Source organism: Tyto alba, unplaced genomic scaffold (assembly GCF_018691265.1).
Source record: "Tyto alba isolate M040663 unplaced genomic scaffold, T.alba_DEE_v4.0 Super-Scaffold_26, whole genome shotgun sequence".
Taxonomy (NCBI): domain Eukaryota; kingdom Metazoa; phylum Chordata; class Aves; order Strigiformes; family Tytonidae; genus Tyto; species Tyto alba.
This window is the reverse complement of record NW_024881300.1, coordinates 4,314,897-4,327,408: the sequence shown is the minus strand read 5'-3', so window position 1 is coordinate 4,327,408 and position 12,512 is coordinate 4,314,897. Positions and strand designations below refer to the sequence as shown.

At 37.0% G+C, this 12,512-nt stretch overlaps 1 protein-coding gene across 2 annotated transcripts in view; it reads left to right on the top strand.

Annotated features, from left to right (window-relative positions):
• The window catches only part of SLC6A2 (solute carrier family 6 member 2), a 78,672-nt gene extending 66,985 nt beyond the window's left edge, over positions 1–11,687 (top strand). For both annotated transcript variants that reach the window (XM_032998575.2, XM_042797731.1), the window contains 3 exons: positions 69–236; positions 2,653–2,724; positions 4,313–11,687. In XM_032998575.2, the coding sequence (XP_032854466.1) occupies positions 69–236; positions 2,653–2,724; positions 4,313–4,336 (264 nt within the window). In that variant the 3' untranslated portion in view covers positions 4,337–11,687. The remainder of the gene's footprint in view (positions 1–68; positions 237–2,652; positions 2,725–4,312) is intronic.
• The last annotated feature ends 825 nt before the right edge of the window (positions 11,688–12,512 follow it).

Below are 12,512 nucleotides of genomic sequence, written 5' to 3'. Positions count from 1 at the left end.
ATGAAATTGGTTTTCCACCAAGTTTCATAATGTCAAAACTGAGGTTCATTTTATTCTTTCTTCCCTAGTTTGTTGTGATAGTCAGCATAATAAATTTCAAACCTCTGACCTACGACGACTACACCTTCCCTCTCTGGGCAAATCGCATTGGCTGGGGAATAGCATTATCTTCAATGATACTTGTGCCTGCCTATATTATCTATAAATTTATGAATGTGCGTGGGACCTTTAAAGAAGTAAGTGGAACACTGTAAAATGTCATGAAATGTTGCTATGAAATTAAATGGCTGCATCTAAATTGGCAGTTTGCTTCTCTTACTCCCAAAACTTATTACTTAGGAGTGACCTTTTAGATCCAACCGTCAAATAGATTGGAGTTTTGAGGTTGGAATACTGCATGCTGTTTGAGTTTCTAGATAGAAATTAGCTTTAAAGACAGCACCACAGTAATTATGAAAAATCATTTTTGATGCATGTAATTAATCTGATGAGATTATTTTATTTCTTATTTACAAAAAAATATACAAATTATGGTATCTTCATATTGAGCTCTGAGGTATGGTTTTCACACAGTTCTACCTAAACAGAGTTCAGCCCAAGGTATGCTTTATCACTCTATACTGGAGTGTTGTGAACTGTTACATGAACAAAGGTAATTCAGAACTCTCCTATTTTAGCATTAATAAGAGTCTCTAAACATATATCCACAGGCTGGGAAGGTGGGATGTGCCCCCAGAGTAGCCCTGTGTTCAGAAATGCCTTTGTTTATGTAATGATCATCCAGCAAGGACAGAAGAAATGCCTTACTGGGCCACAGCAATAACTCCATTTAGCCCAGTATTCTGTCTTTAACAGCAGCTGCTTCCAATTTGATTTTCTCTGTCAAACATGTATCCTTATCCTCCATTTACTGAAATTATTTCAACATTCTTCCAAGGATAGAATTAATGCAGTTCTTTCTGTTGTGTTTATCACTAATATCAGAATGCTTGAAGAATCTTAACATTCAAGGTAGACCAAGGTGCTGAAATAGACCTGGAAGTCAAGCAGTAAAAGAACCAGGGTACTAGACAGCAACACCTTGCACTACATAAACCCTCTTCATGCATAATATGCCTGGTCTGTGCACCAGATAAAGCAGAAACTGAGAGAAAAACAGCTTGTGACCATCTTAGCCTAATGATTTGCCTAACAGCCACAAGTTCAACATTGCAACCTTAATAGTGTTCTTTTAACTTCATTTATACATTTATGTGTAATATTAATATATTAATTCTATTTAAAAGTACCTGCTTCTATGGGAAAAAATGCATCCATATTTCCTTACAGTTCACCCCCCTGTACTTTATTTATCAATTCAAAAGGGACAGGATTAAGGTTCACTGATCATATTAATTCTACCATCACTGTCATAGTATGTTATCTGTAGTCTTATAAACTCTAATGGTGCTCAGAAGTAAGACTCCTTACTATTATACAGCATCAATTTTTGTCCCATCACATGCCATAATTTTATAACCTAATTTAGACTCTGACTAGTTCTCTTGCTCTCCTTTCCTTTAACTAGAGTTACACAATGGTGTAGCAAGATACTGGTGTTCTTAGGCAAATCACTGAACAACCACCACACAGAGAATTAAGCAGAAAATAGGATCTCACCCTTTACCTAGATGGGGCACATCCCTCTCACATAGACCTGGCAGACAAAAAGAGATAAATGCCTTGTTCCTGAAACAGTCACCTCTTTTAATGTTCACGTCAGAAAGGCCCCCCAAAGTGGGAACTCATCTTTACCTGCCCTGTTTCAATAAGCTCCAAAATCTCAATGTTGTGCACAATTTGTAGTTCTCATTTCCAGCAATTCTATAAGCCCTTTGTTTTGTTCAATTCCTGGGGGTTTACAAACCCACTTTCTAGTAGCATCCAAGCATCAAAGAATAATTTGTACTGGCCCAACAGGCTTTTGTCATCTTGCACGGGTTTATTGATAATAGCATTCAGAAGCCTTTGCCCAAAACCACATTTTCTCATTCATTTTGTAGTGTTAGCAAGTCCTGGTTTGTCTTTTACAGCTCCTGTAGAGTGCAAGTCTCCAGTCTCCCCATGAGAAACATAGCAAAAGGCTAATATATTACATCCAAATAACTATCATAAGATATGATGCCCTAAATCATGGCTCTTAAAAGTATGGGGAAAGGTACGCTCTTAGTCTAATGTGAAAGTTCATGATAAAAGAAAATCTACGCGTGATCCCAAATGGCACAGCATAGAGTACACAAGGGAGATGAGCTGGGAAATAGTCAGTATCTCCTTCTCACACAGGGAACTAACAGAAAAGTATGAATATAGGGGATGTAGGGCCTGTGATACCTGTTCCTGATGTTCTTTTCCATATGCACATGCTAAATATTTGGACTTACTATTTGCATAAAGTTTCTACTCTTGCTTCTTATATTAAAGGCTAATACCAAGGGGCTTATAATAAGCTTGTTCTCTCAGTGTCTGAGGTAAAGGCACATGATGCAATGATATTTAAGATTTAAGTTATTGTTTTAAATAAAGTTCATGCTACTTCTCCATTATAGACTGGAGATTGCAAACATAATCCCACTTCATATGGCTGACTTTTCCTCTTCTTCTCATCTGGTTTAGAGACTAGCTTACTGCATCACACCTGAAAATGAGCACCAACTCGTGGCCCAAGGAAATGTCAGGCAGTTTAAGGTTTGTACTCCTTTCACCACCTTTCCACTCCTGATACCAAACCTTTCCTGTCTTGTGCAACAACTACAGGTTTGCACCAATCTCAATACCTTTGCAGGTCTTTGGTTATTTATTTCTGCCAGCCTTACAAGATGCAGGAGGCTCAGTACCATACGCATCAAGTCTGTTGGAAGGTTTTTGACACCTTCCTTCTTTGACTAAGCAGAACTCACAATTTTACAGATCACCCAAATTGAGTATTTTACACTGTATCTGAATACAGTGAGATCTCACCAAGGGACAAAGGTATTTCCAAACTATCATGTGCACTTGAACAGGTCACAGCCTCTCCCTCAATTATTGCATAGCAATCTGAAGTCATGTTTCCTAAACTCCAATTATATACCACAACACATGGTAAACAGCAAAACAAATATCCAGTGTCAGAGCTTAGACATAATGGCCATGATGAAATAATGTGCTAGGTTATGTGGAATAGGCTTTCCCCACACGCCTACAGTTGATTGAAAACACTGCTGGAGGCTTAAGCAGCCATGAAAAATATGCTATAGGTTTCCAAATACTGCTTTCCTTTTAGCAAATAAAATGAGCTTATTGAAATAAAGTCCTTTTTGTAGAAGATAAAAAGGATGCAAATATGAAGCTTGTTACACTTATCAGCATTCATGCTGGACCACTTTCTGTCTTCAAAGTTGAAAGCAATTAGAATTATGCACACCACCTCAAAACATGACCCAGATTTTGCAGTGGTGGCTTATATGTTGGTATTGAAAAAAGAAATTTGCCTTTTGCTTACTCTGAAAAATACTGTTTGAAGTATAATTTTGAATTTTAAAGGAAATAATCTAAGTGTAGATTTATTGTATGCAGAATAGAAGCAGGAAGAAAAGGCTTCCTGTTCCATGACTATGATTTATTTGATGTGGCCAAGAGTATGTAGTAGCACAGCACCTCTTCCTGCCTTCTCTTTCCCCTATTCCTGACCTCAGTTGTCTGAAGATTTAATGTTCCAGCCATAAGTAATAACTTCATTTTTGCAGAGGCTGATGTTCCTGTGCAAATGGGCTATAAAGAGCCTTTCCTACACAGTACTGGTCTTCTGAACCCAAATCTATAATGGCAAAAAGGAAGCAAATTAATTTCACTTACATTAGAAAAGATTGTACACAGAAGTAAATTCCTAATGATACCTCAAATCATGCCAAACACCAGGGCATATTAATTTAGGGCTGTCTTCAACAAACCACTAGGAATAGCTTTGTTATTTCTAAAGCATAGTTGGTGCTTTGTTTCACGGTGTTTTAAGTTTGCAAACAAAACACTGACTACTGTAATCAAACAAGTACAAAAATTTTCTTCTCATATACGTTTGGCAGTTCTGAATTTTAAAACTGAACTGAGAGCTGAGTAAATAGGTTTTATATTCAGTACATTTCACACTGCAAAGCAGAAATTTGGTTATAATCTATCCATTATTTTGAAACCTCTTTGTAACTCTAGATTTGTCAACCAATATATTTAAAACATCTCTCACTATCATCATTTGAATCAATAATGTTATTAAACAACTACTTCTGTTCCCTTACAGCTTCAACACTGGCTAGCAATATGACAACCAACAGGTTGATGAAAATGCCAATATGTTAAGGTAAACTGAGAATACAGAAAAGTCAAGTTCAAAGCTCCCCTACTATGCTTGGACCAGGCTGGCTCAGAGCTTATCTACTGACTCTCTGAGGGAAGACATCTGCTCTCTGTTCTCAATGCCTCCCTTCTATTACTTGGCTTCAAGTGATCTTTAAAGACTCCATTTAATTTTTCTTACATCCTTTGGTGCCATGAGATCCCTATATGACCAAAACTTGTGAGTTTTGCTATTAGCAGAAGTGGAGGAGGGGGGAGCAGAGAAAAAAAAGCAATCAACATAAGTTAAATGCTCTTTCATTGTGAAGAAGTGAATTAAACTTTTCTGATAGTAATAATTACTTCAGATATTCATGCCATGACCTATTTTAAGCAAACACCACCTGAACGTTCTTAGATCTAAGGAAAGAGTACATCTCAATTATGAGGAAAGAGCATTGTTAACTATGTACTAATGTCATTAGCTTTCTTGCCATACTATCCTTTGGGATATGAGTTTGCATCCTTCTGAAGTGAAGACTCAGTGCTTCATTTTCAGTGGTTTGTTATTAGTTTCTTCTCTTGGTGAAGAAGGTTGTCTTTGCTGTATATGTCCATACCATTTTCTGTTAAGTTTAATTACAAAAGCTGAAAAGCAGCAGGAACAGAATTCCTGTTATAGATACTAAGTACAGACTACAGTTTAATACCACACTGTACTTAGGGAAAACTAGATTCATTTATATCAACAATTGAAATGTCTTTATCATGTGATCCATACTTCACAGACTTTCAAGCCAAGGATGAAAGTTACATGCAAATAGACTTTCATCTTTTTGTTGTATTTTGTTCCAAATAAAGAATGTAAAACACATAGGAAGAGAGAATAATTTTTAGCATTTCATAATCTATCCAGAGGCACCGAAATACCAGACTTTGGCTTTACTATCCTGCAGTGAACATGCTATTATTATAATTTAACCTGGATTCACGTACCAAAACATAGTAAGATTGTGTTGAATAATTTAGAAGGATATTTTAGGCATACTCAACTCTCAGACTAGTCGAGCTCTTCTTTCTGGTAGTATTATACAAGGAAGAAGATACAGAACAAACTCTGCATTTGGGTGCTGTTCTTATTCTGTGGTCACTTATCACTGTAGTAGCTTCCCAGTGATCACTAGATTTGGTAGTTTTGAGTTATTTCTCGTACTTATTTAGCACTAGATCTACAATAATTTTCAGAGGCAGTCGCTTCTCAGCCAAATCCAGCCCAGAGTTTACCTCTAGACCTTACCTCTGAATTTTTTTGCCTTTATACGTTCAATTCATCTTGTCTTTTAAATGTATGTAGTGCTTCCTCTTTTTAAAAAGACCATTTAAAAGGATGGGGCTTTTTTATTTATAAAACAATTTTTGTAGAGGTATTTTTTGCCTTTTTTAAAATAGCCCAGTTTAAAAGTACCAGGTGATTTTAGCCATTTCCATTTAACATTGATTTCTGCTCAAAATAATGGAAGGAAAATTTCTCTCCTTATTCATCCTTTTCCTCCAACATAACACTTTAGAACACACTGAGTATTGTCCTTTGCTTAAAGAGTCTCTGTGACAAATAGTAGTTTTATTTAAACAGGGGTTTAAACTCAAAGGATACTTTCTAATTATAAAGGAAGTCCTATTTTCTGGCCCAGCTGATGGCTGATAGCTGTTTAAACCCTGTTATTAAATACACTTCAATAATAAAGGAATTTCAGATGTTGCGGTTCTAGTTCCATAATTACATAAGAGGCCAAACAGTGAATATACGTTGAAGGCTTCAAAAAAGCCATCCCACTAACTTCATAGTTAATCCCATTTTTATTGTTTGCTAAACTACATGAGAATCTTTTCATTGTTATAAAGCTTACTTTTCAGTAATACAGCTGCTTCAGTCACTGCCTTGGCATGGCTCAAAAGCTTCTTAGCACAGATATAATTACTAAGTTTTTAAACTCTTAGGGGGCTCTAACATGGAACTTTACTAGCTTGTCAAATTATGCATTGTTTGGTTCGATCCTGACTGGAAATGCTGACAACAACCATCAATGTTCACTTGTGACACACCCCATCATCACTATCCCTATAGCAAAAACCATGCAGGAAAAGTTCATCACCAGTCTGCTGTGAAATAGGAACAAAGCTATCTTAACATGGGAATGAAATCAGCTTTACCCAGCATATTAGGGTTTGATTGTATTTTCAATACCAACTCCCAAGACAATTACTTGCTACATTATTTTTATTTCTGTTACTGTATGCCTTCTTCAGTTTAGTGTAGTACTTATAGCTCAGGACTCCATTGCACTATTGCCATCTCGTTCTGAAGTTTTATAGACAAAAAACCTGCAATCTATACAGAAGACAACAGACAAATCAGAGAAAGCAGCAATCTTATCACTAGAAATAGCCTGAATGAAAAAGATAACACACATTACATGACTGCACAGCTAGACTTTAAGTTCAAGAGGTTGCCCAAAGGAAGTCTCCCCAAACATAATACGAATTCTGTCCCAGAGATGAAGAACAATATCTTCAATTCTCCACAGAATAAGATGCTCAACTACCTCATGCCTCTTGGACAATAAATGATGCCATTAGACACAAACTATCATCCATTCAAATGACAAACACCTTTGTGAAGACCAGGTTATATTCTTTTCCTCCACTCAGTGATATGGTACAGACAGTCCAATAAGAACTGCAGCCAGCTCCTCCTGCTTTGAGCTCCCAAATACACTCTCAATATGGAATATATCAAATGCTACTAAGATACTCATCTCACTTCAGTTCAAACACTTGTAGTTTGAAAAAAAAAAAAAAAAAAAAACCAAACAAACAAAAAACAATCACCCAATCAGGTCCTTATCACCCATGTGCTTTAACTGCAAATCTTCCCCTAACTCAGTCTTGAACTTTCAGGCAAGCAGCTAGCTCTTTCCCTCAGCTATACCTATGGTGGGAACAGGGGAACTGCTCTGGGGAACAGGGCTCTCCCAGCTATCCCCATGGGATTGCAAGTATATGCTGATGGAGCAGGCAGCCCACTTCTAAAACAATAGAATTTCTGATACACGCTTATTCAAGATACAGTATCATCTGCTTGCTAATTATGTTGATTGTTTTAATAACAAGCCAGTGAGAAGAATTCAGTGAAGCAATTAAATAGCTCATTTGACAGTTCCAGAAAATATATTCTTGAAAGCCTTTTTTTTTAGTCTGATAAAGGAAGCAGCCATCACATATATTAAAATCCCTTTTCTGACCTTCCTTCCTGCCTGTGACCCATATGGTTTCATCAAATCACAGCCAGTTAGTTAACACCAAGGAAAGAGATCCTCCATTTTCTTTGTTCCCATCCTGCTCTCATTCAGCAGGATATTTTTTCAGATACTTGGTACTGTTCTAAAGCTGCATTCCTAAAACTCCATAGATTTAGATTTCTGGTAGAAACAGTGGGTCTTTCATGGGCAACAGTCAAAAAAGCACTAGTGCCAGTTAGTGTTCGACCCCTGTTCGAACCGTATCTTTTTTGTCAGTCCTTCTTGTGTTCTGTCATGTCCTGAGGCATACGCTGGCAACACTTGAAAGACATCTTACCATAGTGAGGGATCTTGCAGGAAATCCAGGATCAAACATGATATTTTAAATATAAAATGTAGAAGAAATACTTGGCTGTTAACTATTGTACATTCCCTAACTGCACGTGCAATGTATGCTGTATGTAATTTTCCCAGAGGAAATTTGCTATAATTGGTCATTTCTTCTCAGCAAAATACCATTTAAATGCTATTATTTAAAAAGGTCAATGACAAACATTTTGTATATACATCCACTTCTTAAACTATTGTTTTGACATGAATTAAGTTCATTTTGTCCTGTCAGGTTGTAGGAGGCCATGTAGAAAGTTGGTTTGCTTTTAATGTCTCTTTTGCAGTTCTTCCAACTCATACAGCATTAATTAGTGGATACTTGCTTTTATGGGAGTAAATAGCTTTCATTCATATCCTGGACTGATTCACTAAATTTCATGAGGCATTGGCAAACACTTAAGAATTTATTTCCTAAGAACCAAATTGAAACCGTAGATCAACAATTTCAAAAGAGATGAGAGCTACAAATGTTTCATTTGCAGTGCCCTGTTAAAACATTGTTAAATGTGCCTGGAGGACTCAGATGTAAGACAGTTATCACAGCTCAGCAAATGACAGTATATAATCTACCTGCAGAAATTAGGTGTGCACTCTGAGCCTCTCAGAGCAGTAAAATAGGATACATTTGTTCTGATACACTTTATTTTCTCAGGGCTAAAAGTATTCATGAGCCACAGATCAGCTCATGTGCAAAACCTCAATCTTCTTAATTTACAGATCAACGTAATGTTTCAGATTAGACCCTTGAACAAGTTTGGAGTGTTTTGGCTATAGTACAGGGAGAGAGATCTTCTGGAAACACCTCCAAAAAGTCTCCTCCAAAGGAAAACACTTTTTCAGTCTACCTTCCTCTGACTCATACCCATGTTCCTGTTGGTGATTGTGGGCTGACATAGCTAATCAGTGGAAAGTTGAGCTGTTAGAACATGAAGCTAAATTGTTTATAATACATCACAGAAGTCAGAAAGAAGACCTTGAAGTGACCTTACTAGGTTCATATCTATACACAACCTGGAAGTAGCATATGGACCATCTTAAGCAAAGCTGGCCAGAAATCACTGTTTAAGACTGAATCTGTGAGCTGCTTGGACACCTGAATTATTAAGGGTCTTCCATTTACTGACTAATACTAGCTGGTACATGAGAAAACCAGCCACATTCTGCCTTCCTTCAGAAAAAAGGTACACTAGTACAGGATACTGCAAAACAGACTGAAAAAAATGTTTATAAGTTCACGTACAGAAGCTAAGCCTTCAGTTAAGCCCTGTTACATCTGTGACCTTGCACAACTGAGTTTCAGAGAGGATCATAATATAGAACAGCTTTATCTCAAACATCCACATTTGAGTGTTTCTGTGTTGTGGAAAATAGTTCTTTGTTCAGCCATTTCAGCGTGTTGCTCAGACTTCAAATTGGAACATTTCACCAAGCACTTGCCCCTCTCTAACCCATATTCTCAAAAGACAGTTTTTGCTGACAATCAGCCAAGACCACTCAGACTTACTGAGCAAGCATGTATGTGTTCCTTAGCTGTGATTAGATGTACAACTACTTGGTTTTGCCTGCTTAAGCTTAGCTGGGGAATGACAAGACTTGTAAGCCATGCCATACACACAGAAACTTTTCCTAGGCCAAAAAATCTCACATCTTTGCACACTGTTCCTACTAAAAATGGAATCAACATAGGACCAAGATCCTCAGCTGGCAATTAATTTGTACAGTGTTATTGTTCACTGCCTGAGACTGAATTTAGATGCATCTACATGCATCAGAGACTACTATAGAGAACTAGATGGCCAATGAAGACATTTCAACCAGCAGAAAAACATAAAAGCAGCTATATTACACTGTAAAGTAGAGAATTTGATCAGTTTTCCTTCACCATGTAAAACCAGAATACGTTTAGACAAATTGTAATCACTGTATGCCTGACCTAGCAGAAGCACGCAGAGAAACAAGACAGCCAGAAGGCTACGTAACACAGGTATCACGATTGTATTCAGCAAAACTGTCCTCCTCAGAAAAATATGTAGGTATTTCAATGCAAGTGGTTGGCGGGGAGCTGAGAAGAGAAGAAACTGAGAGGCTGAAGTGCCAGTCCAGCAGTGCAGCCCTCCTGCAAGTTAACCATTACTGCCGGTAGCTTTCAGGTTGAGAACAGTGGGGCACCTTTGCCTAAGCACTGACAGCAAGATTGGGCCACGTGTGTGCTTTGCTTTCCTCCTTTCTAAAGGTGTTTTGTTAGCTGCCACACTAAACAGAAGTTGCTTAATTTCTTTAATAAGCAAACAGAATATATTCAGTGAACTAAGCAAATGACTAAGCCTTAAACTGGCTCTCTTTTAAAGGTGTCTTGTTGTTTCTTGGTCACTGCCAAGAAGCCTCAAACTTGCAGGTGACCTGCATTTGTAATTTATGTTGGACTCTGTGAACCTATCTACAAGACTTAGCTTTTGTTTGCTATGGGTAGCATCAGTTACAAAGGGAGAATCTCCAAATAATACATTTTGGATATAACTTCTAATAGGTCTGATGAAGATTTGCCTTACAAATAAAAGCTTTATAGTGAGCATTTACTTGGTTTACACCAGTGTTTTACTTAATTTTTAATGCCTTTTTATAGCAGTGACTAGACTTTACCTTAGATAAGGGTATCTCTGTATAGGAAATATTTTAATATTTTTACCAGTTTTTTTAATTTTCATAGAATATAAGTGTATATTGTAAGGCGAGAAATTCAACTTTGATGTAACAAGGTTATCACACAAGACCTATTTCTCCATTATAAGATTTTGTAGTCAGCCAGTCTAGTTCAGTATGTTGGCCTTTGATTATAAATGTAAAAATGTGATAAAGGAGAATAGAACATTATCTACAGCTAATGCGCATTGTAGCACAATATTCTCCATTGCTGCCTTAATCTCATAGAAGGAAGTCATGTGTTTTTAATTTATATTCTAATAAAAAAAAAAAAAAAAAAAAGGAAAAGAAAAAAAAATTCAGAGCATCCTTTGGCTGCAATTTTGTGTTGTTAGACAACATTAAACCAAATGTGTTAGTGTCTAGTAGATCTACTTCCAAAGCAAGAAATGACACTGCAGTTTTCAGGAACAAGTTTTCATAGGAGTTCAAAACTTTCCACTAGTAAAAGTACTCTCCAAAGCACCCCAGTGACCAATAGTGTCCAAACACAGCCACTACATTTCCATGCCTGATTACATTAATTGTGCAATCTGCAGGTCCATTTGCCTTTTTTTTGTAAGTCTTTGGTTATCTGGGGGAAATGGCATTTCAATTACTTTTTTTTTTATTTTTGAAAGGGAGACACCTACATGCCCATGTGTGTACTTAGAAGCAACTACATTTCTTATAAATATGGATGTGGATGTGTGTGATGTGTGCTGGTTAACTATACTTAAAATGCTGATGAAGATGGTGAATGTAAAGTATTTGTCCTCATTCCTCTGTCTTTCTGTGATCAGTGTAAATAAGAACTGTTTTAAGCTGTGCATTAATGTAACAGATTATTCCAATATTGTGTATAAAGTTATTTAAATAAAATCTAACAAATATGCACATAAAAAGAGTATAAAGAAAAGTCTTATGTACCAAGAATTTACTTATGACAGTCAATTAAAGGCTGAAATGAAAGTTTTGCTTGTTGTCAATACTATTCCTAGCCAAAGCTTCACCGGGACAGTTGGTCCTCAGTTCTTCAGGGATGTCCTCAGCAGTGGCACGCTTGCCCCCAGGGACAGGCACTTCTGGAGCAGGCTGCAGGACAGCAGTGCAGGCAGGGCCTCTAGAAGCCAGTCTTGAGCTGACTCTGAAGACTAGCAGACAACTGAAAACAAGAGCCCAAGAGCAAGAACCCTATATAGCTCTCAGCCTTCATGAGATAGTTCAGATCTTTTAGGTGTCTAGTGGATGCAGTGAACAGATTAATTTATACATCTGAACTCCTCTCAGGAATGTAATTACAGTAATGCTATGAAGCTTTCACATTGAAAGGAAATTATCAAGACCTTTTAGGAACATGAATCAAAATGCATAGCACAAAATCTGCTATTCCCCAAGGCTACATTGTTTTCCTTTTTACAAGCAATTCTTTTTGACTTGTTACCTTTGCCCTAAATAGGAGTAGTCATAAGAGCATTATCCCTAATTTATGGATCAGCCAGGAAAAGGCTACTCTTATCCAACATGAAGGAAGAATAGATAGCAATGATTTTTTTTACTAAAACTTATACCATTTTCTTATATTTCCACATGGAACATCACAAAATGATGAGAAGTGCTATTTCCAAAGCTACATTTTGTTAGGCAAATCTCAGTTATGTACATATAAATTTCATATTTGGCATGTACAGACTAATCTATTTTCCTCACCCCCCCCCCTCTTTTTTTAAACAGATCTCAAAATTATTAAGGTACAGCCTCCAATTGTTTATAATCCACTACTGTCTTCAAGCAAGT